Source organism: Orbicella franksi, chromosome 2, assembly GCF_964199315.1.
Source record: "Orbicella franksi chromosome 2, jaOrbFran1.1, whole genome shotgun sequence".
Classification (NCBI taxonomy): domain Eukaryota; kingdom Metazoa; phylum Cnidaria; class Anthozoa; order Scleractinia; family Merulinidae; genus Orbicella; species Orbicella franksi.
In genome coordinates, this window is record NC_138146.1 from 35342855 (window position 1) to 35368525 (window position 25671).

Here is a 25671-nt window from a genome sequence, read left to right on the forward strand (position 1 = left end):
ATGTTTACTATAGTCCGCTGACCATTAACAAAGGTGCGAAATTTCGAAATCGTGACATCGTGACTCTTGGATGTAGTTTGAACAGGGACAGAGAACAAACCGGCTTCAACCCGGTATTTGTAAAAATATTTACTTCGTTTGCACTCCTTTTTATGGCACTGAAAAGGATCTTCTTCGTTAGAACTTTACCGACATGTCCGAACAATCTTCCTTCGGGGAACGCGGCGATCTGAGGCCTCGTCAAGGTTCATTTTCATGGAAGAAAACTGGAAAAAAAAGTTGGAAAGATCTACAAGCTGCCGTCAAACAAACGAAGTCTGTCCAACAAAGTCTCGTGAACCGAGTGCCTCATTCATTCACGTTCTGCGAGAACAAGCTCTATTTTCTGGCTGTTCCGTTTGGAAGTCGCGAGAACACAATTCACTACGTTGATCTACCCGGGCCAAACAGATCTTCCATCGAGGAACCTATACAAGATGAATTAAATTCGCCTCTCTCGTGGAAACCTCTGTTAGACTCGTTTAAAATCAGTCGTTCTTTTTCGGGATATTCGAGGGAAGAGCAGTTGTTGCGAGAGAGGAAACGGCTAGGGGCTTTTGGAATCACCGCTTATGACTTCGATGAGACTTGTCGGCGCTTCATGTTTTCCGCCTCCAGTAGTTTGTACACTTGCACAGATTGGCGAGTTGATGAAGAGGTAAAATCAATAAAGTTCTTAAGCCTTCATATTGCATAAGTTTAATTACATGTTGTTTAACAGAAGGGAACGGTTCGGAAATTTTGGATCCCTTAATAAAATGCGTGATCGTGGTGAAAGTAATTACCATGTGTTAATAATTTTAACTTGACGGTAAATGGACAGGAGAAAAATATTTCGTGAGTTTGAACGGTAAGGTGAACGTTGAATTAAGCCCTAAGAAACTTTTTTCTTTTTAATAAATATTTAGTTTGCTTTATAATTTGCTTCTTTTATTCAAGTCTACTGCTATGTAACTACTAGTCTCTTCAGAAAATTGAGACAATTACTGAAGCCAGAAAGAGATCAAAATGTGACTGCTTTTGCGAGGTACAAGTATTTTCCGCTGGTTACCTGAAAATTTCCCTAAACTAAGTCCCTGAGGGCTTTATTCGATTGATATTACACTCCAGCTCAGTGAGTATTTCAAAACTCTTACAATCTGTGTAAATATTATGTTTTAACTTTGCTTGTTTTTTTTTTTTTTGGTCCGTAATTTAGTATCATTTGAAATTTGTCTTTATTTATTTTTCTATAAATCACTATTATCAAAGAGATGTTTGAATGTTAAAGTAAATTGCCCATCTCTTCAATCTCTTGGATGAACCTTTTTCTCAAGCATGAAGAAAACAAGGCCAGTCTCTCCAGACTTATTCAATACGTCCAGGGGATTGATTTCAGAGGTTGTAAAATTTAGCAAAATAATTTAATAGATCCACAGGTTACTGGCAAGTGGTTTGACCTCTGAACCAAACATCAATTAAATGTCTGACTTAAAACAATGTTCAACCTATTTGAGCTTATTACATATTCAAAATTGAACATAGCCTTTAATTAAGTATGTTGGTTCAGGAAAATAAAATTATAATCATAATAATTAAAATTGCACCCTGTTAATGATTAGCATAATCAATACTGTTCTCTATATTCCTCTAGGATGAAAATAGGCAGCCAATAATTCCAGAGGAGCTGAATTCTCAGACTTCAGAGACAAAGATGGATGCCAAATTATGCCCCTGTGATCCCAACTTAGTGGCTTTTATTCATCGTAATGACATTTGGATTAATAGTATTGTCACAGAGGAAGAAAGAAGGTTGACTTATACTAATCAAGGCACACCAAGTCCAATGGAGGAACCTGTTTCTGCTGGTGTGGCATCATTTATTGTACAGGAAGAATTTGATAGATACACTGGCTACTGGTGGCAACCAAAATTTAGCACTGATGAAAGTACGTAACAGAAGAATCATGGTTTAACAGTTTGTGTACACCAGTTGGTCAGCCTGATTGATTTATTGACTGACTGACTGACTGACTGACTGACAGATGGATGGACTGAGTGACTGATTGCTAGCCCGACTGTCTGCGTGTTGAATTGACAAAATGACAAAAAATGACTGACTGACAGAGAGACAAACAGACAGACAGACAGACAGACAGACTGACTAACTGACTGACTGACTGACTGACTAATTGACCAAATGATTACGGTCTCCCTCATTGACAGACAGACTGACTATTGTTAACTGACCAAAATATTGCCTGTCTTACTGTCTAAATGACCATTGTCCCTCCTGTATGAGTGTACTAGTTACTGACTACACTGTTTCTGTAAGTGATCTCTGTATGACTGTTTGACTGACTGACTGACTGACTGACTGACTGTCATTGACATTACTTAGCTGTTTTTGCTAGTGATATACAATGTACATAGTGTGGTTCAATTTTACCCTTGGTATAATGCTAGAAGTATTTTCCTTTGTTAGAGTTTATGGTAATGTATACAAATGTATGTATGAAACAAAGAAAAAGAAAAATTGTACCAAGGCCAATTGAACTACAACATATGCATACATTGTGTCGTTCCATCATGTGGTTTAGTAGGGTAGAGTGTGCAGAGTAATATGCAAGCACAAGGCACAATCTGAGAGAGCATGAGCATGGGAAATTAGCAACAAAAAATAAACAGATTGTTTTGTTGTTACTCCTTTTTCAAACTCTACTGTACGCTCGCCTTCATGCATGCTCATGCATTGCAGGCCATGTTCTCCCTATTAAACTGCCTGTTTTGCAGGCTGTTGGGCTCCCAGCTGTTATTTAACCCAGGTCACCATTTTGGTTCAGGGCAATACCTGTCTCATGTATGCTCCCACAAAATGTTTCATCTATACAGTTAAACAAATTAACACAGGGCAATCTTAGATTTTTTGTATCAACATTCATGTAACCCTAACATATATTCAATTTGTTTAGGTCTGACCAGAACTTACAGAATTTTGTTTGAAGAGGTAAGATATAGAAGTAAATAAGGAAGCTAATATTTTTTTCTTTTAAGGTGTGTTTGTCTCAGTTTGGCCTATTACCTCATTAGTTTGGCTCAGCTGTTGAGATTATTTTCAGAAAATTGTAAAAGAAAATTTTTGGAACTGTTGGTCATGGCTGAAAATTTGGTTTGTACATAGTCAAGGAAAGACATTCAAAGAGACTTAAAAGTTGAAGAGGAAAAATATCAATATTGGTCATGAACAAGTGTTTCAACAGTTCTATCCAGTAAGTGAATTTCTCATAACTATTTTAGAATAAAAAAGTTATAGTTAAGTTTCTTTTTTTTCTGTCTAACAGGTGGATGAGAGCTCTGTAGAAATACTCCATATTGTCTCTGGTCCAGACAGTATGGCACGTAACAGTCATGTAGATAGCTACCGGTATCCTAAAGCAGGTATGACACTTTTTTTTTTTTTTTCCCACTACAACAAAGAAATGAACCTATATCCACTTCATGTGCACCAGGTTGGGCACTGTCCCTAAATGTATACACATATAATGGGGCTTGTGCACATCCCCAGAACATGCCCCATGGCATGCGATGACCTTTAATTGCATTGACTTGCTGACTGCGAAGCAATATTTAAACAACTGCAGAGCATATGAATTTAATCAGACTATAAACCAAATGTATAATTTTAATACAGCAATAAAACAATATTATTACAGTCATGAAGGCCTTATGCCTGCTTTCAGTGTTACATGCATAAGCAACATCTTTTGACATCTTTCGACATGCCATCTCTCGATACATGCATGCTATGTAACTTAAAGACCATTTAACTGTGAAACTGTCAATTTTTCTGATCATTAGTGGAAGAAAAGACAAATAAATGATAATTACTGACCTCAAATGACTGAAAAAGAGTACAGACTTTGCATGTTTCCCAATTTATGGGATAATTCAAACGATTTTAGTGTAGTCATGTGTAGTCAATCGAGTCTCAATAGTGACTTCTGGTAGAATTGGGCTGCTGATGCTTTGAACTTTCGCAGGGTGTAAACATTCAAAATAGTCAATATATTTCTCCCAGAATGACTTCTTGATACTCCTAACCTTAGTTTGATGTCAAATAAATTCACCTTTCATCACTAAAATTCAAGTTCGACTGTTAAGAAGTCAGTTGTGCTTACATTTTTGACATACTGTAGGCCAGGTTACATAACATGTTGAGAGATGGCATGTCAAAAGATGTTGTCTATGCACATAACACTGTAAAGCGGGTGTAAAGTTTACATACAGCAGTAGTGACCCAAAAAATTCTGAATTCATTGGGAAGAATATTATTACAACTCAAGATCGAGACGGAAATAATTTCTGTGCTAATCAGTGACCAAACAGACCTGGATGCAGAAAAGAGTTTTAATATATTTTTAATCCAATGTGAGATAAGACTAATGGATCAATAATTAGCAATAATAGACTATTAAACGTATAGTGTCTTACCAAAGAACTATTAATACTCAATAATTTCGCTTTAGTGTATCTGTAGTCTCTCGTCGTAACTGTTGTTAATTATTATTTGTAATATCGTTAGTTTATTAGTTGTCTTTAGTCATCGTTGTCAATTCTAGTCTCTTTAGTTCTCTTGTTACCTTCAGTTGTATTTAGTTGTACCTAGTTGTATATTAATAACTCGTCCAAACATGACCCGCCTAGATTAGCTCAGCTATCCGCGGGCATGTTACAATTGTAATTTTAATTTCATAACAAATAAAATGTATGTATGTATGTATGTATGTAAAGAACACATTAACAGAATAACCTGACCATAAACAATCCCTCCGGTTTCCTGTGCTCTAACCATCAGGTTGCCATATCCTCTATCAACAAGAGCTTGTCTCTGGGCTTATCTGTTACAAAATCCCAATAAAGAACTCCTAGTGCTTAACGCCAATCAGGATCTAATATGACTAATGTAATTGTATGTGATTCTAATACCAACTATTATTTTAATTGTAGGTTCTGCTAATGCCAAATCCAAACTTAAAATTGTAGAGTTTAGTATTGATACAAGTGGCAAGGTGAGTACTTGTGGTCACAACAGTTGACATCTTGCAGTGGGGGCCATCGACATTGTGCATATCTGACCACTTAATCAGGAGTTGAACACACTAAGCACGCCTCCACTAGTTACCTTTATAAGGGTGGTAATAATTATTTAAAATAGAAATTAAGCCCACAAGTCAGTGTTTAGGGACTTGTTTTAACCATTTTCTGCAAAGACTGTAGGTCCAGCAATTTGCAGTTAATCATAATTTGTTTATAGTATGTAATGGAGTATAATTTATTTTGTGTAGATCTGTGATCATGTGATTGAATATCAAATGAGAGTGCCCCTCTCAGAAGCATTTCCATTTATGGAATATCTTGTAAGGTGTGGCTGGCTGCCAGATGGTGAAAGGTGAGACTGTTGTTCTTAGAGTAATGGACTTACATCAGAGATTTAAATGCTTGAAAAAGATGAAAGAAAGGAAGAGAGATTTCTTCACAGATTTCCATAGAATTTGCCTAAACATACAGAAAAGCAAACACATTAAATGGTAAAATTAATGGTATTGTGAAAACCACTTTTCATGTATTTTTAATGACAAAATTATCACATCAGCTATTTTAACATCTCTGTCAGCTTTCCTCTGGTTTAGCCAAAGTAAGGTCTAAATAGCTTTTCCTCACAACCAGAAACTGATCATTTTAGATTGATTTCTTGGATTTGACTAAACTCCAGTTATATTAATAACAATCACATGTATGGTGTTTATTGTTTTAAGTTTGGGTTGAAGGGCTTTCATGAAAACAGCTTGTAATTTGTGTTTTTTTCTTAGTGTATATGCTGAAATCCTTGATAGAAATCAGCAGCATCTTGCTATGGTTCAAATTCCTGTGGCGTTCTTTGTTCCTATTAATCTTCCTGCCAATCAACTATTGACAATCACAGAAGGCAGTCCAATGATTGAGGTGTTAGCTGAAGAATCTAATGATATATGGATAAATGTGAGTACATTGTAAATACTCATAAGCATTTTGCTTGGCAGTTGTTTCAAACGTTAAGTCTCTCTTTTCAATGCTGTTTTTAACAAGACAATTAAGTATAAGGAAACAACATATTAAAGAAATAGTAATTTATTTATGTATTTATTTATTTATTTATTGAAAATTTATTAATTGCACTGTAAATGGCAGTAGATAAAAAATTAACTTGTTTTTGTGAAGGTAGGAAACCTGGACAACCTGGAGAAAAACCCTTGAAACGCAGGGTCAAGAACGAAAGCGAAATCAACCCACCTTAGATGCTGTATCCAGGATTCAAGCCCAGGGCAGTCTGGCAAGAGGCATTTGCCCTCCTACTATGCCATCCCAGCTCATAAACTGATTAATAAGAACTTTCTTTCAGGTGGCTGATTTAACTCATTTTCTGCGAATGAGTGACTCAAGACTGCAGTTTATCTGGTCCAGTGAAATATCTGGATACCGGCATCTTTACTTGGCCACTGCTAACAGTAATCACACGCTCACCCGTGCTAGAGCAGGGAGCTTTATTGCTGAATGCTGTATTCATTACCCACTTGTGACACAACGACAGTTAACTGATGGAGATTGGGAAGTGGATGGTAAAGAGGTTGGTACCTGGAAATACTATTAAGCTTTTTCAAGCTACTGAAAAAGCACAGGTGTAGTTGACTTACAACCAATAATAAGTCTCCACTTTCCAAATTGAGGCTCTTCTTGCTGCTCAAGGGAGATGTGTTTGTGCAAACATACATGTACCATGGTTAGAAAAGACTAAGCAAGAAATTGAAAATCTTCCATACAATCAAATGTTTTGATGGTGAGAAAAGATTCAAGGAAATTTAAAAAAAAAAAACATGGAACTCTGTAAGTCTGATTATGAACTCAAGGCAAATTAATGGAGGTCAGTATTTTTGTTTTAATATTCAGTTATTTTGTGCCAGATCTGGGTGGATGAAAATCGCAAACTCATTTACTTCATGGGAACCAAAGACACACCTATAGAGCAGCATCTGTAAGTAAAGAATGAATTAAAGCAATTGCTTAATATCAAGAAAAAGCATAAGATTTACAATTTAAAATAATTTAATTTGTTGTTAACGTACATTAATTTATTTCTCTTCTCTGAGTTGCTCATTATTATTTACACCTGAACATGTTTTTCACAACCTGTATGATAGGCAGAGGCTGTTTGATGACCTGGGGAGGAGAAGACCTCAAAAGCCAAAAATTTGAAAGCATTAAGTATGAACCGAAACTGAATTTACAGTGGGATGGGAAGGTTCAATCCCAAAAACTCTACATGGAAGGGGTGTGGATATTTTCTAGTACAAAATTCATTGGTGGAATCAAACTGAAATTGGCCCTCCTCTCATTGTGTTCCAGTTATTTGAATTAAGACCTATGTACTTTGTTTAGATATGTAGTGTCCTATGTCGAGTCTGACTACAGTGAGCCCCAGAGACTAACACAGTCTGGCTACTCTCATGCGGTCAGTCTGAACGAGGTAAAGTCTTAAACAAGAAGATTTGTTTTTATAACCATGTTGACTTGCGTTCTGTCATTAACAGGGGAGTACTGTCAGAAAAATTAACAAGAATACCAAAGGGCATTGAAGAATACCTGAAGAATCATATTGAGGCTAAAACTTGGCTAGAATTGAATGCAGTCCATTATTGGTGATAGAAATTAAAAGCTCTTGCCTAATAAATTGTTCCATCCATTTTGAATTTTGTTCTTTTTATTATAAAATGTCACATTAAATGCTTTTCCTTTGCAGAGTTTTACAAAGTTTGTAACTGTGTTTTCATCCATAAAAGAAACTCAAGCAGTAATGGTGTATCAACTGAACCATGATGAAGTAGAAATGAACAATATTCCTCTTATCACAGTCGAACCAGTTGCTGAGTTGTTACGATCAAGTGGTAAGAACAGTCGTTGATAAATTGATATAATCATGCTAAGTTAAGACTTGCTTTCTAAACCTAAATGCTATTTAATAAAGGAAAGTTCTTTTAACAGAAATCCACTAGTCTAGAAAAATACTGTCAGTGTAAGGAACTTTTTCATACTCTTTACCTAATGATGGAAAGGTCATAGAAGGCATTAGCTACAGTGTAGGTTATATGTATGTTCAGTCGCAAAACCTTTATGTAACATAATCTGTCAGCACTATCATATATTAACTAACCATTACTGCTACAGGTAGTGACCATAAGTCACATTTTAATTTTGCCTTCCTTTTGTAAGAAATTTCTTTACACTCAGTTCCTTATACTTGTCTGTAAATATATTTGTTTTCAGTGATTCCAGATTATCAGCCACCAGAACTTTTTTCATATGAGAGTAAGCATGGTGAGTTTCAAGACTGTACCAACTGTCTAATTAATTAATACTTTTTAGTTGTTTGCTTGTAGTTATCATATATTATGCATGTTTTGCAGAGTTGTTCATTGGAGGTTTTGAACTTGCTTAGATTTGGGAAAATTGACATTTTTTCAACTATAGATTGATTTTTCTCACACATATAATTTTTGCTTCAGGCTAAAATAGATATGCAAGGAAAGGGATTCCATTGCTGAATCATTAGGTCTTACTAGGTGTAGTCTTTGTGGGAAAACATAGTGTACATGTTAAGGCAATTAAAGAGTGGAATAGTTTCTCTTTTGGATAGCAGGCAGGTTGGAATGCTCAGCATTTTTGCCACCCTCTGGATTTTGACTGATGGTTCTCCTTTTTCCAGGCCATCAAGTGTATGGAATGATGTTCAAACCTCCTATTATTGAACCTGGAGTCAAATATCCAACTGTTCTGTTCTTATATGGAGGGCCTCATGTTCAGGTAATCAATAAATGTACAAGTTAGTGATTATGACTAACTATTGTCTTTTCACACACAGCAGCACTTGCATTTCAAAACTGAAAACAAAATACCAAGTCTAGCTAGTTTTACAAATAAGAAGTTCAAAGCAAACAGTTTCATTTGTTAGTGGAGAACTTTGATTTTCTCCCTCAAAATCACTTCTCATCGATTCTCCATGTTTCATACCAGTGTGTTATGCTAATAAAATCATAGATGAAACTCTCCATAACAGTCCTGCTTTATTTATCATTTGGCAGCTGGTGACGAATGCTCACAAGGGTTACCGCTTTCTTCGCCTTCACACCATAGCTAAACTGGGTTATGTTGTGGTGGTCATGGACTGCAGAGGTTCTGCACACAGAGGCCTGCAGTTTGAAGGTCACATTAAGAATCGCCTGGTAGGTATCGCTAACTTACATCCATTTATTAATAATGCATTACTGTTACCTATAGATTTCTGTGGCTTTGGTTTTTATCACTGTTTTGCCATAAGGGAGTTCTAAATAATTCGTTTAAAATGCCATATTTTTCAGGGCCAAGTTGAAATTGAAGACCAAGTTGAGGGATTAGAATATGTTGCCAAGGCTACTGGCTTCATTGACTTGTCTAGAATTGCAATCCACGGCTGGTCCTATGGTATGACAATACATTTGAACCACTGTCTTAAGCATGTAGCTTAACTTTTGTATTACTTGGTTAATTTGGGATTAATTTTTAAACTCAAGTGATGTTTATTTATTTTTCATTGCTTAGGAGGGTACTTGTCCTTGCTTGGTTTGGTGCAGCGTCCGGAAATATTTAAGGTAAGAACAGGCCTTTACTTCAATCATCAACTCTGAGAGCACTTAAGGGTGATCAGTGTTACATGTACATGTCATTGTTTGCAATATTTGAATCTTTGTCCCATGGTCAACCTGCACCTTTTTTCATTTTACATAGCCTGAGTTAGTGTTATATTATTTTAACCTTCTTACCACTGTGTTTGTCTTGTTATGGTCTCTCAAAATTTAAGATGTGTGCTTGTCATTCTACAGGTTGCTATTGTTGGTGCTCCTGTGACTACATGGTCAGCTTATGACACTGGTTACACAGAGCGCTACATGAGCACACCAGCAGAGAATCCCTTGGGATACAAAATGAGTTCTGTGTTAAATTATGCAAACAGATTCCCAGATGAGTAAGTAAAAATTAATATTGCTCAATACTATACATGTATGAGGAAATTCTTACAAATTTAGTTTAGAGGTGCTGAATGCAAGTGATGTGGTGGTTGGAGTAACTGGTAGGTGTGCTGACAGTTCTGGTGCTTGTTTGGGGCAAGCTAGACCGTGAGCAGTCTCTTTGTTTTCCTAGCATGTGCCAGGTTTTGTTCTAGCGTACGACAGGCCACGGTTTCGCTTCCTAGCGTTTTCGATGTAGTCACAAGAAGCGTGGGCACAGAGGAAAAGGAAAATGACAGAGACTGCAGTGGATTTCATCTTTTCGATTTGCCACCTTTGACACCTGTATGATTGATGGTTCCACCCATTTTGCAAACCAATATCATTTTGCTGCAATGTTATTGTTTGACTAATGGCTAACACTCAAAAAGTCAGCTTCACAAACTCACTATGGCAGTTAATTTTCCTTTATCTACTTCAATTAATAAATAGCTTTCTGACAGCCCAACAGTTGTTTAGAAACTAAATTAAATACCTTTGCTGGCTCCATGACTGTTTGGTTGGTGTTGATGGATACAATGGTGATTGATCATCATTTACCAGTTAAAAAGTTTCAATTCATGCAACGTCTCTTAATTTCCTTTACTGTCCTCTCATTAAACCTGTATTGTGCTCTCATTTTAACAGAGAGAACAGACTTCTTCTTGTCCATGGCTTAATTGATGAAAATGTTCACTTCTACCACTCAAGTCTTCTCATTAGTGAGCTGATCAAGGCCTGCAAGCCATATCAGCTGCTGGTAAGAGTTAGTGTATGCTCAAAATAGATTTAGTTTTTCAATGATTGCCATATATTTCTTACAATGTTAATAGCGAGAATTGCACTAAATAATTATATTATAGTGCATGAGACTCAAAATTGGCTTGAGTAGGTTCAAGCCCTTGCTGAATAATGTTGCTTCTTAAGTAACATTCTTTTCAGGCAGTATTACTTTCAGATCACTTCTGTTTTGTTTGTTTTTGTTTTGTTTCGGTTTTTTGTTTGTTTTGTTTCTGTTGTTGTTGTTGTTGTTGTGGTGGTTTTATTCAAATAATTTGACACTGTTGTCTGTAACTCTTTGCAGATCTATCCAAATGAAAGACATGGCATTCGCCAGTCAGTTTCATCTGAACACTATGAGACCATGCTGCTCTCATTTTTACAAAAAAATTTGTAACAAACAGGCAGTAACCATTTTGGCTTTTACAAAAGTATGTTAGTCTATTGCATCTGTTTTTTAATCAGGCTTGTACATGTAGGTTTAGTCCTGGTGCATCAGACCAATGTTTGGGTACATGTAAATTTTAAGCAAAACCATCTGCATGATGTTCTTTATCGGCTTATCTGTATGTAAAGAAAACAAAGCTGGCTTACAAAGCTGCCAAACAGCTTAAAATTTGGTTTTCTGTGGCAAAAAGAAACATCTTGAAGCCTCCTGTTGTACCTGCAACTGCATGTAGTACTGACTCAGGCTATGGCATTTTTTTTATTAACTGTTCATCAAAACCTAACCTGGCATGAAAATTATATTTCCTTCTGACTGAGCTAGGTGTCATAATGTACAATGTACCGTTCATCTTTTTACGTTTTTGTTTCATTTTGAGCTGAAAGCTTGAAATGGTTTTATACTACATGGCTATTATCTCAGTTATTAAATTATTAACTTATTTCTGTAGAAAGTGCAGTAAACATAAAATTACAGATTAGTGAAGCATAATGTATAATTAGCACTGTTATAAACATTTTCCTGTAACTGGGGTCAGGGAGCAATTAAGAAGCAGACTGTGACTTGCGCTAATCCCCTTTCCAACTCTAACTATTAAAACAGCTGTGTTGTATAGACATTCTAGCTGTTCCTTCCTGTGAACAAACTTATGTACATGACAAGGATTGCAGTATTCTCCAAGTTTATGCTGTAGTCATGTCTTATACCAAGTACCAAAGATCTGAGGAAGTTAGGAAATCCTGTGACCTGTAGTTTACACTTATTATAAGAAGTCTACCAGATCATTACAAGTGTTCTTTCAAACTACAACATGCTATTTCTTTTTATCTGAAATCAGCAGCCATTGATGGTCTGTTGTGGACAATTGTGTCTTCTTTTTAAGGTAAAGGTATTCAGTTAGCAAAAAAAATTACAACTGTACTTGGGAAAGGCCAGTACATTGTTGATGCAACCTTGATACAGGGGTCTCGGTCCTTTATCTCCCTTGTTGTCCAACAACAAGGGAGGGTATGACTTGTATGACTGGTACAACTTGGTTGTTGATGATCCTGAATTTTGATAATTATATGCCTAGGTGATATTGCATGGGATGTAGCCTCACTGTGTTCACAATGAATGGAACTCAACTGTAGCACAGAGTTGCATTGAGGCCACTTCCAAACCTATACCCTATTTACATCAACATAGATGATTGTTTCGGGAAACTGTGGTTAGGAAACATAATATAAATGTAATTGGCAGGAGAGCAAACACCTGTGTCTTACAATGTATCTTACAGAATTAAAAAATCTATCACTTGCTGTTTCACCATGCATAATAATTATTAATGTAAACTCTCGAGAGTTTGGTCAATAATGAATAAAAAAACATTAATTTTATCTTATTTAATATCTGCCGTGAGTGTAATCAGGTATTAGAATTTAGTCAGTAAGGTTGAAAATTTGTTTACAACTATACTGGAAATTGTTCTAAGAAACTTTTCTATAATAATTATTGATAAAGATGATCATTATTATTTAAGTGGTGTAGAGAATAAGATGCTATTGAGACAGCCAACCTTTTAACAGGTGAAAAGAGAAGTTATTTATTAACCAGCCCATCAATCATATATGATAGAAAATTTTAAGTTTTTCCTTCAGGGTGCAACGCTTGTTACACAGCCTTGTCTGCAGAGGCCTTGATTTCAGACAGCACCAAGTCCACAAACTCCTGCAAGACTCAAATTTTGAGTCTGCACAGACTACACATTTTAGTTGATTTTTTGTTTACCAGTGATCACCAGCCAATCAGATTTTTGAAGTGTTGTTTCTTAATTGCCAGTAGCTGCGATCTTGGTGCTGAATGAAGAGATCTGTACATGGGGTTCAATTACATATAATGATGTTTGTAGTTTCCCTTGTTTTAAGGACATTTGTGCAAAAATTTTCCAACATTTGTTTTTTTTTCTGAGACTTTTACCAGTGTAAGATGATGAGTTAGTTATGTTAGAAACGTGAAAAAGTGGGGGTTCACTGACTTCGTTTTGGAGAGAACAATTGCCCGGAAGAACACCCTAAATCTGAAAAAAATCAGGCTTCGTTAGCCAATAAGGCCACAGTGACTGTAAGCCCCGAAATATTGCAATTAGATCTTTGAAGTGAAATGTTCTCTGCCTAATATTGTTTAAGTGGACCTATTAGGTGAATTTAGTCAACTGGTGAGGCTTCTTAAAGAACAAGTTTGCATTTAGTGAGCATAGTTTCACATGCCTTGCAGCTGCAAAATGGCAGGATTCAATGTCCCATGGACAGAAATCTTCAAATTTTTTTAACTTCCCACATTGATTTTTTGTTCATGGTAAATAAAATCTGTTTCTGGAAAGAAAAGTAGGGGTCACTGAATATCCAAGATCAGTATACTAAAATCTAGGCAAAGCTATAGCAGTGGCCATCTGCCCTATCATTGTTCATTTTATTACTTACCGCATGCTCTCATGCACAACGTGGCGTGTGAATTTGCATGTGCAGTAAGGATGCGCAGAAACAATTAGCGCAAACGTCCTTAATTCAAAGCCATGGCTCAGTCAGTGCATGTTACAGTCAAACCCCTATTAAGCAGCCAGCTTTTAAACAGCCACCCCTATTAAGCAGGCAGTTATCAAAGTCCCAACGGGGGCTTTTCTGTTGTTTTCACCTCTATTAAGCAGCCAGCCCCCTTTAAGCGGCCACTAGCCATTTCCCTGAGGGTGGCCATTTAATAGAGACGAACTGTATTTAGTACTTTGTTAGAAACAACAAAATGTTTTCTTTTGCTAGCCACAGAAAAAGGAGATATATTTTATTCAGGGGTGAAATTTTCTTTGATCAAGATAAGCCTTTCAGTTAAGTTCAAGATATTATTTTACTAGATAGTGGTGCAATTTCACCGTGATGTGAAAATCTTCAACAGAAGTGCAACTCAACTTTCTTTTTACGTGGTCAGTAGAGAAATTCCATGCTTGTCTTGCTCTATACAGATTTCCATGTACATGTACAGTTGGTTTTTGCTCAGATTTTTTGCACATACAATAATCATCTTTGTAGCTCGCTATTTCACCAGTATCAAATTTCTCAGGTGGAAATCTCGTACTGATCTTGAGTGATAGAAGACATTTATGCACTCAGACAAAATATATACAGAACCCTGATTTTCATGTTGAAATTTGGCAGCATGGAATGCTTTTAAAAATAATGTTAGTCAAAGGAAAAATTGTAGCTACTATTATTAACAGTTGGTCATTTTATTTTGTAATCAAATATTAACGTACAGTTAGGCTCATTATTATATGTTGTAACTTGTACATTGAAGACCATTAAAATTTATTTTGCCGAGCAAACAATAGTCTCGTAAAATTTTTGTTGTAAAGCATACTTTGCCTAGTCATAGTGTAAACACTCACCCACCAAACCAACCCACCCAACTACTTACTTAAACAACCACCCATTCAATTGCCCTCCCATGAATTGACCTGCTCTCCTGCTAGCTTAATCAACCACCCATTCATTTGCTTTCCTATGTATAGACCTGCCAACCTGCTGGCTTCCTTGCTTCCTCATTCATTCATTTACTCACCCAAGTTTACAACCATCAAACAATATTCTTTTACTCCTACAATTATTACATGGAAACTATATGTTTAAGTTGTTCCATCAGCGATTGACCTTTTTACCAATGTTGCAATTTAAATCTGTTCCAAACGAGCTCGTGAAAATATAGGACCCCAAACTTGCCAATGTTTCCAATTTAGAAATGTTTCCAAGGGGGCATATTAAATTCCTTTGTCAAAAAAAAAAATAACAAGTTTGGAGTCCCATATTTTCATGAGTTTACAGCAGTTTCTTATGAAACTTTGCACATTTACTACATTTGGCATGTTAAAATGATCTATGGAGGTGTGTTTTTGTTTGTATGAAAAATATGAAAATTGTTGATATTGCATGACATCGGTAAAAAGGTCCATTCCATCACGTTACTAGAATCCTACGGGCTGAAAAATTAAACATGTGGACTGTTCCATGCATACCATGCGAGACCGTATGTAGTAAAGTTCATGTCAGTTAAGCATTTGAATGTGGCACTACATCTGCAATCACATTTCTTCCCCAACAGTTCAGTTCAGTGTCACAGCATCCAGTTTTTGATCTTTCATCAGCATTTGGACAGTAAACCACTATCTGGGGCTGCTGTCTTCACCAAAGCTTGGACCTCTTTAAAGTTGGGGTGTTTAGAATCACCCATGAGCATGAAGAGAGTGCATTCACTAGTGGTAACAAAAGCACCAATTTTACGGATACGCTGAAACAAAGCAAAAATGGAATTGTCTGTGAATGAATGCATGATATACAAACAAACATCAAAATGCAAGAAAAAATGCAATCTTGACTGCAGTTTTGAATATCAACTTTTCCTGTCACTTTTCACCAGACACAGTAAGCTGTTGTTACTGTGCTGTAAAAAAGCACCATCACGCTCATCCACAATATTTATAGGTGGGAGGCACGATTTTTTTTTAGCGACTTTCCAATGAGGATAGTTTCTGTTTAATAAGACACATCATTAGAGCTGGGGTTAATAAACACGAAAGAAAATTTAATCATGCCAGGGTTAGTGTTCAATTGAATCTTTTAGACAATGAAGTCCTAGGAGGGAGAAAGGTGCAACCCACAAAGAAACAGGAAGAGAATGTAGTTAACATTAAAAAAGCCATTAAAGGAAAAAGCAGTGAGACAATCCAAACAATAGCTGAGAACAAGACTGTACCATGACAGATGTGTTACCTCAAGTGCAAACATTCTCTCGACCATAGTACGGGATGAGACACCATCAGCCAGCACATGAACAGTATAATTCCTTTCCAACAGATCCATGGTTGTTTGTAACACACATACTTGGGTCTGAAAAATTAACATTTTTACTTTAACTTTGAGGGTTTCAGAAGTGTAGTAGCTCTCATAAGCTCGTAATTCTTTTATTGTTAGCACTTGTACAGTTAGTGTCTTGGGGCTAGGGACATTGTTTCTGTTGTTTGTTCTATTGTCCTCTCAAAGGGTATCAAGCATTTCATGTGAGACCTTACAAGAGTAGACTACGAGTAGTTCCTCTTTCACTTAGTCAGTTGAGCGAGATGCAAGAGAAAACCGCGACAAAAAATGGCCACGCTTTCCTCTTGCCCCCAGGATCTCATGTGGCCATTTTTTCTTGCAGTTTTTTTTGCCTCTCACTCAACAGACTAAGCAAAAGAGGGACAACTCATAGTCTATTACAAGAGCCACTACCCAATGTAAGAGTTTCAGTGAAAAGTAAATGATTGTGTAAATTTACTAAAAACACTTTTTCAACCATGACTGTCAACCAGCAAAACCAACAGTTTTGGAAAAAATAACACCTAAATAACACTCATTGGTCAACCATGTTAAATTTTTTAGATACCTCAATTCCCATCAAAACCACATTTTCAACTTTTAGCTGCTTCAGCTGTTCTTCTACCTCAGGAATAACCATGGAAAACTTTGTCTTGGGATATATTCTTTCTTTGAAAAAGCTTGTATCAATTTCCTCGACTGTGCTGCCAAGACCTTTTGGATACTAATTTTAAAAAAATGAAATTGTCAGTTCACAAGACCAACTGTATAGTATATTAAACATTTTAACAAAAGTTCTAACATACTGTGGGTTCAAGGATAGCGGGGGAGAGGTTCATCCAGCACTGAAGTCCATTTTGCTATGTACATAGCATGACATAACACAGAGTATTTCCCCCCTCCCCACTGAATGGAATACTGGTCCATCACTCCATGGCAGGTTACCCTTGGGCAGCATTCTACCAGTTTTTCGGAAAGATTATTGGTTAACACCCTTCTATAGATATGCCTATGAGTGAAGAGATTCATGATTAAGTTGTGAGAGTAAAATATACTCAAAAGTACATTTGCACTAATTGTTTGTGTGCATCCTTACTGCACAGTACATGTAATTCAGTCACATACAAACCACTCACGTATTGAGCATGTATGCTAAGCTTATGTGAACAACCACATGTACTGTGTCAGTGACCTTGGCCACATTGTTCAGTTCCAGAAAATATCCATACTCCCCCCACAGAAAGGATTGGAATTTCCTGGGGGGTGGGGGGTTCTGTAAGACCCAGAAATTTAAAGAAATGTATGAAGCTCAATCAAAATTTCCAGAGGGGTGGGGGGGAAATTCCCTTCCATGGGGGAGGTATGGATATTTTCTGGAACTACACATTGTGTGGATTTAACGATCCTGGACATTTGATGATGCCTATTTTTCAACTGACAGATCACTTCCTCTTCCCTTTTCCTACATTTTACAAAAAAAATGAAAAATTCATTATATAAGACATTTGAATTTTTTCTCTCATGCACCTTCAACTTCTGTTCTTTTGGGGAAAATAATAACCCATTACTTGCTTATATTGCAAGTCACTAAATTTAAAATTCAGTTGCCTTGCTACCTGTTCAGTTGCAATGATTGGTATTTTCAAGATATTGGCTGCTGCAGTCTGAAAATAAACCCAAAGCCATGATTACAAAACATAAATTAAAAGGACTTGCAAAACTCTGATATTGTTTCAAAAAAGAGTCAAGTAACATGCTATCTTGTATCCCAGCTGTAAACAAGAAATAAGGACCATTCCATTTGACATCCACCTCCATAATACCCTTCAACCCCACCCCTCCCCCTCTAACCCCCCATAGGGCAAAGATAAGTAATGTCTTTGGAATATTTTTTAGGGATTATAGAAGAAAAACTGGCTCTTTCTTGAGAAGGGGACCAAAATCGACTTATCTCTAAGCGGTTACGTATATCAGCGTTTTCACTGATCCTTTTTTTTTTTTTATAGCCGTAAATTTCGAATTACCTTACTGATGCACGTAAGTTACATGGCGGGGAGAGAGGGTCGGTGGACGAAAAATGAAATTGCTTGTAATACACCGATCAGTGTTGTTCAAACAGATCTCTCTTTGGCAATTATAGCGTTAACTCAGTTAGTCTGGTTGCATAGTGTATTTAAGAAATAGCCAGTGAAGAGGCAGAGTCATCGACGCTGTAGTTCATGCAAACCAAAAGAATTAAGTTTCGCAATTCACATTTAGTTTCCACTAGCTGCTTGCATTAAGGTTTATTTGATAAGTTAATTGTTTTCCCAAGGTAACTTACCATTCTTTGTGCAACTTTGATGATCTCAGGAAAGTATCTAATAGACGGTCGGAACTTCTCCTGCATATCACACAACAAAAACGCAGTGTTGTTCACAGCAAGTCTTCCAAGTTTGGCCGCCATTTTGAACAGGAGGCAACAGACTAGTGCCAGGCTTCTTTAGGACACTAATGATTGAGTCCCTGACAAGCGCGCGAAACAGGAAAGCACTTGACTTTTCTATCGATCACTTTATTTATACACGGTAAATTCCATTCAGTTGTATACAAGCAAAAATATCTATAAATGTAAAAATTAAACAATGTAATTAAAAAGAAAAGCCTAATCTAAACAAACTGACCTAATCTAAACAAACTGAGTTAACTACCTATTTCAATAAAAATAAATGAAAACAAAAGCACTGCCTTTCAGGGACGCCGTGTCGTTAATTCACTGAAAAACTGAAGTTACTTAGCTTGGTCTTAAATTCGCCTAATGTTTTAGATACTCTAATATCAGTTGGAAGCAGGGCGCCCTGGTTGGAAGGCTATTCCACAACGCGGCACCGCTATAAGAGAAACATTTACGAACATAATCGGTGCGAGGTTGAGGAAGAGCCAGCCTCATTTCGCTGTTTGCTAATCTATAACTAGTTGTATCATTACGAAAGTTGAATTTATTTGATAAATAATCAAGTGTCTCTCCATTGATTTAAAGCTTTGAACATCATAATGGCTTTGGTAAGAAGCCTCTGATCTGATTCCTTAGGTTTTTCCAATTATGTCTACTGAACAGGGGCCCGTTTCACGAAAGCCCCGGAAACTTTTTGGACCCGGAAAGCCATAGCAACATCTCGAACCTTACGATTACAGAGCTGTTTTATTCACATATTCTTAATATGAACGGAAGTTCCCTTCATACAAGAAGTTTCAGGCGTGTACACTTCTCCGTTTTTAGATACAGATGAACTAAAAATGGCTTTACGGGCCCGAAAAGTCTCCAGGGCTTTCGAAAAACGGGCCCCAGGTCTGCAGTACTAGAATCATGGGTGGACAACAATATGCAAACCGGTTTTGCAGCGTCTGAAGTTTTTCGGCAAGACTTGTACTGCAGCATCCCCATACTAAGCTGCAGCAGTCAAACTGGGGCTTCACCAAACCATTCAAGATGTTCAAAAGAGTGTTGAATGGTACAAAATTTCTAATGCGCTTAATTAAGCCTAAAGCTGAAGAAAGTTTCTTGCAAACACTTTCAATGTGGGTATTCCAGCTTAAGTTTTGATCGATGTATACACCGAGAGATTTTGTTGAAGACAGCTCGGCTCAATGGGAAAATTATTAATGGTAAGAGACTGGTTGTCTGACAAGTAAACTCGCCTTTGCCTTGAGGTTAATATTAAGAATTCGATCTTAGTCGTGTTCTTATACTTATATTGTTCTAGAATGACCTTACTGATATTTTTTCTTCTTAGTGCAACCTAGGCGGCTAGGCCTGCAACCTTATGACTTAATAACTTGCGAATGGGCAGTGACTAGAAAAAGTTCAGGCAAACAGGAAAACATTGATGTGGCAACATTGTTTTGTTTTGTGCGACTTGGCCTGGATACAATTTTCGGGAAACGAAACGTTTCTACAACAACGTTTCCTCTGATCTATTAAAGGGTTTCATATTGTGAGTGTAGAGGAATATTGTGAGCATAGAGCACAAATTTGAATTAAATATTCAGGGCTGTTTCCGCGGGAGGAGCGGGGTTTTACTCTAAAATGTTTTGGATGGGGAGGTTCCGGCCCGAGGTCCACCCCTTTACCCTTTTGTATACCATTTTGACAGAAAAGGTACTCTTTTCGTACACCTTTTATTGAGAAAAGGGTCCCTTTCACGTGCCTCCCTAAGAACACTGAATCCCGTGTCTAAACTCTTGGAATGGAGTCAATGGGAACATCAAGCATTACCAGAGGGGAAGAGATGTTCACCAAAAACAAGGAGGCCTGTCCTGAAGCCTGAAAAAGGTACCCCTCCCCTGTACATGTATAGGCCGTTATAGGGAGTAACGCCCCTCCAGGAGGGGGCAGGCTGTTCATATTGAGATGGGCGAAATTTGATTGACTAATAGTAAAGCACCCCATGGCAGGTAGAGTGTAACAACTGTTGGCATACGTTTTGCTTCTATTTAGTACTGCAAAATATACTCTTAGATTTGTAGCTACTTTTACAATGCTCTTTCTGAAAGTATGTACACCCAAAATTAAGTATCGAAACCAAAAGCGTAATAGTAACATTATTATCATTGATGAAATAATATGATCCGTTATGATCATATGATGTGAGATTCTTCGCTAAGCTTCGCTGAGGACATAGCGACATTCCGCTCACAAGAAGTCAGTCTTGTGCCTCTTAGCATCACCTCTGGTGATTTATATTTCCTTTTCTGTGAACCTTTGACATCGAGTGCCATCAACCCATTCAGAAGTGTGGTACTTGAATTGCTATCTTGAATTGGCGTAAGCGTTCAAAACATCAATTATGTTCCTTCCTGGTACAACAATGATTGCCAAAGATAAATGATCATATTAAATTTTCCAGATCTAATCAGTGTCTGTGTACACAAATATCACAGGTGTACAACAACGAAATAGTCATTCACCGCTCTATTTGATCTCTTTGTCTCAACAAAATCGCAGTCGGCGGCGTCACTTAGCTGTTGGCGCTGTTCTTTGTTTACGTCTTCATCTTCTTCTTTCCCCTTGCAGGGTTTGTAGTAGAAGAAGTAGATTAAAACTCCCAAAAGCAAGAAGAATACAACTGCGACAAATGGGACAAGATACGGCACGTAGTTCTCCATTGCTGTTACAGTATGATCCAGTATGAATGGCTGCAGTGCGTGGGTTGAGGAGTACGTGATTAAGTTACTTGCCTATCGTATACGCGTATCGGAAGTCCCGGGTCGGAAGTGCGCTTTCTTCTGTTGCTGTTGCACGTTGTTGCCGTTGTTGTGGAGTCTAGTAATGATTCACCCAGTTATAGTAGTTATGATTCATGCAGCAGCATTTTTTAGTATATAGCTAGTGATCATTTGCATCTATAAGTACACGCTCTCACAAGAAGTTAGGGAAGAAACTTATGGCATGAGCTGCGTCGGCGGGTGTGTAAGTGAAACTTTTAAACTTTTACATTTGCTTACGTCGATAACTTAGCACACTATTCAGTGGCGGATCTAGGGGAGGGGCCCGAGGGGCAGAAGGAAGAAAAGTCAGCAGGGCAAGCAAGAAAAACGCCCCACCCCACTTCCCCCCACCCCCCCCCCTCCCTGCTGGCTCAAGGTCCGCCATTTATGACCGTTGCGGCAGCACAGTTGCCCTAAACATAAGTTAAGAAGGGTTTTTGTTGATGGTCTGTCTTATCGATAATAATGAAAAAGTACCTTCTCAGTTCCAAGAAAAGGTAGCTTCTTACAATTCAAGATTAGAGTGTTAAAACCATACCCTATTTATGACCAAAATGGCCAAAATGGATACCCTATTTATGGCCAATACGGCCGAAAAACCATCCCCCATGAGACCACAGATACCTATATAGCCAATATAACTTATACAAGGGAGTACCCCCACCCCCGGAATTATGCAGGTTTTTTTCTCGAAGTCTAGTTGTGACAGGACGAAGTAAACCCAGCAAAATTCGGAGCTAGCGAATAAATGTTTCTTGCCATCATTCATGTAAACTTTCATCCCGTCTATTATATCCAGGTCTATTCGTCCCACCCCAATTAGCTAAGATTTCTGAGATGGAAAGATGATTCACGTCGAGGTCAAAGGTTTAATACGTGTGATATAATTACTTGTTGCTTTCACGTGAGCTTTTATTTTTGTAAAAAAGAATGAGGCGTATTTACAGGGGGACAGGTGTGACACTATTTTGACAAAAAGCAGTAAAGTTTATAGTTTTCGCACATTTGGTCACATTTCCTTCCCCTGAGTTCACTACTGAATGTGTAGATGTAGAAGTCTGCCAGAGTCAATTCATGGGCATCCAAAGAAAAGCTAACGACAGTTTCTAAACATTACAGCTATCAAGGCTAATCGATCTGTTTGGTCATTCTGGGGAACTTGAGTCTTCTCGAATCTACAAGTATTAGGGCTTTCTTGTCCATTTCCCTGAAAACCTTAGGTCTTGCATGTTGCTTTTCTGAACTGATCCACAGCTGGCCTTTTTTCGGAACCGCAACGCTACTTTTATCGAGCTGAAAACCGTGACAGGAATTAAGTTTCCTTTCGAAAGTTATAAACGACATGTTAATTCTCTGAAGAAAATCGGAGGGGATCAATGTGCCCCTGAATATTGTCATGTTAAAACTGAATGAGAATACAAATTTTTAGACGGCTGAGATTCAAAAATTACAAGTAATACTGATACTTGACGTGACTTTCCCCACTCTCATGATCAAGACGGCCGACAATGTCGACGAAACTTTTTAAAAATTCTTTGTGTTCCCATCTTAGCTTTTAGTTCGACGAAGTTTTATTTTGTCCTCGTCAATGGTAACCTGAGGTATCTGAATGTTCGTGGAGCGGAGCTGCAGTACAGTTGAAAGGAAAAAGTACGTCCGCTATTCTAAAGCTTCCGGTATTGTTTTGAGCTCACATGAATGGGTTTGATTTTTTTCTGTGCTCTCCCTTGTCGTGTGATTCACTGGATTCTTCTGGGAAAATAGAACAGGATGATGTCTTTGCGCAGCTATCGAAACAATCACATCTTTAGAAATACACGACGGGTTAAGGTCTGTAAAACAGTAGCCGTAGTAAGCTCCACCGCATACAGTATAAACATTAGGGTGATTTGGCCGGACACTTTCGCCAGGTTTATGCCCTCCTTTTCGGTTTCTGCACAAGCCACAGTAAAGACAAATTGCGACCATCGCAAAAACAAAGATGGAACAACCAATAAGAGGTGAAGCGAACTCAGGTAGCATCTTTCTGCCTCCAGTGTGGGTTTACACAGCCGATTGTAGCACAGTCACTGTCCAGAAAACCTCTTTTCCAAACGTGATTTCGTCTATCGCAATCGGCTAGTTTGGATGGAAGTGGTTAAACAGAAAGACAAGCCAAGGTTGCGGTGTTTGTTGGTATTTTGTGTAGTCGCCGGGCTAGTAAATTTGCCAAGTTTTTAACTCTCCTGGCAAGGCATGATTATCAGCCGACATGGTTCGACCACAATCACGCAATTCTGCCTATAGTTGAACATGGGGGTGTTGTGCCCGGGGGGGGGGGGTACTCCCTATATGGGCTATATAGATATGTGCCGCGGGATAGGGTATGGGTTTTTGAGCTTCTCGATCCTTAAATAGGGTATCATTTTCGCCCATGTTGGCATAGTGTCCCGGTGTGACCCTTAGATAGGGTCAACCTCGTTCCCAGGGTCTTTTCCCTGGCTTGGGGGTGGGGCGGGAACTTTTCCCGCCCCACCCCCAAGCCAGGAAAAAGACCCTGGGAACGAGGTTGAGATAGGGTGCCTAAATTGTATCGGCTAAAATAGCAGTGCGTAAAAGAAACGAAATAAAGTTGACCCATTCAAGCTATTTTGAGTTTTTGTTCTTTCCTTGCATAGGGTGTCATTTTTCGGGTTTGGGCCTTAAATAGGGTATCAATTTTCGTTTGATTCATCCTTAAATAGAGTCAGGGTTTAAGACCCTTCGCGGCACAAACCTATCCGAAATTTATGGGAGTACCCCCGCCCCCGGGGTGTTGTGGAGCAAGTTGGAAGTGGTGTGTCAATGATTCACCAGCCAGGGTGGTTATTCTTGAATAATGTTCTAAAAACTGGGTCTACACACTGCTTTCTGCGCTGAAATTGGTTGTTAAGCGGTGAGAGATTTCGACTGTATTCACCGGGTAGTCACTTCATTTCTTTTTTATACGTGCTTGATATTTAATACAAACGTTGTCATTGTCAAAACATTCTTGTTTTAGTTTTTAATCTTAGTTAGCTTACGGCATAGGTTTTTGTCCTCTTCATTGTATTTTAGATTTTAATGTATTTTAAAGGTTTAACATTTATTTTCTCAGAGGACCCTCCTGAAAACCACCTTATGTTGATTGGAGGCCTCCTCTTAAAATATAATGTATTATTATTTATTATTTATTATACGTAATCAGAAACATAAATAAATAGTATCATCTTTGTATTTACTGTGACCTCTTGGGAGTGACCTTTTAAGAAAAAATTCTGATCAATTTTAATACAATAGCAAGTGGTTTCAGCTATTGAATCCCAATACGTGACCCTCACAATTACTTCTCTGATGAAATCATACTGATGGACGACCATAATTGAATTTATAAACATCCGGACAAATAAATATCAGACAATTACCCCGCGCAGGAAATTTTAATTGTTGTAGTTTAAGAGTACATATCTTGAACATCTGTTGCATGATGGTGTTGAACAAGAACAATAAACTGCTCGTGTGCATCTACGTGAGTGTTGTTGCGTGACGAAACTGAGCTGCACACGAAACAGGATATCACGCTATACCGTCTATTGTCACGCGATCATGTTTACCAGGCTTGATAATTCGCAAAGAAGTGCATTTGAAAATAAATTCAATTTAAAACTAGTTATGATACCCGTCGTTCCACTCAGGAGTTTAAGGGATGATTGAGTTGGTCAGAAAGGACGATCAAAATGCCTTTTCCACAGCTATAAGGTAAAATAGAATGACTTTCATCGTTCCACGACACAGCCACGTCTTGACACGAAAGCATTGTTTAAGAGTGTAAACAGACGCGACGTACAAACTGGCACGCATCTCAACAATTCGTCAAAGTTCTTCTCAATCCGTCGAAGTTAACAGCCAGAAAACTCAAGTTTGGCATTCTTGGTGGATGATGGTGAACAGCCTTCTTCGATTCTTGGAGTCCTTTTAATACTTTGAGCATCGCCCGAGTTTCAAACTAAAAGTTGAACGTGCTAATAATAAACAATATGGGTGCTATTCCTGATTATCTCGTACCGATTATCGCTGGAGCGTTTTTCGTTTGTACAGCTATAGCTGGGATCTGTCTGTATTGCTGTTATTTTAAAAAGCATCAACAGCGAAACAAAGCTGATAGACAAACCAGGACCAATGACAAGCG

At 37.8% G+C, this 25671-nt stretch overlaps 2 protein-coding genes across 2 annotated transcripts; one reads left to right on the forward strand and one right to left on the reverse strand.

Moving 5' to 3' along the window:
- Window positions 1-40: 40 nt before the first annotated feature.
- On the forward strand, window positions 41-13712 carry LOC145479568 (dipeptidyl peptidase 9-like). Its single transcript, XM_081457964.1, has 19 exons — window positions 41-697; window positions 1673-1967; window positions 2991-3025; window positions 3360-3456; window positions 5026-5087; window positions 5364-5467; window positions 5889-6057; window positions 6458-6682; window positions 7017-7087; window positions 7492-7579; window positions 7853-7997; window positions 8377-8427; window positions 8816-8913; window positions 9192-9332; window positions 9468-9570; window positions 9688-9737; window positions 9969-10111; window positions 10782-10893; window positions 11218-13712. Exons 1-19 carry the CDS (start codon window positions 194-196, stop codon window positions 11308-11310), a joined length of 2586 nt encoding a protein of 861 aa, XP_081314090.1. The 5' UTR covers window positions 41-193; the 3' UTR covers window positions 11311-13712.
- Window positions 13713-13816: 104 nt separating this feature from the next.
- LOC145479566 (isochorismatase domain-containing protein 1-like) lies at window positions 13817-18690 on the reverse strand. The gene is made up of 5 exons (XM_081457962.1): window positions 18562-18690; window positions 17855-17902; window positions 16807-16962; window positions 16155-16271; window positions 13817-15672 (listed from the first exon to the last, which is right to left on the reverse strand). Exons 1-5 carry the CDS (start codon window positions 18682-18684, stop codon window positions 15526-15528), a joined length of 591 nt encoding a protein of 196 aa, XP_081314088.1. The 5' UTR covers window positions 18685-18690; the 3' UTR covers window positions 13817-15525.
- Window positions 18691-25671: the final 6981 nt, after the last annotated feature.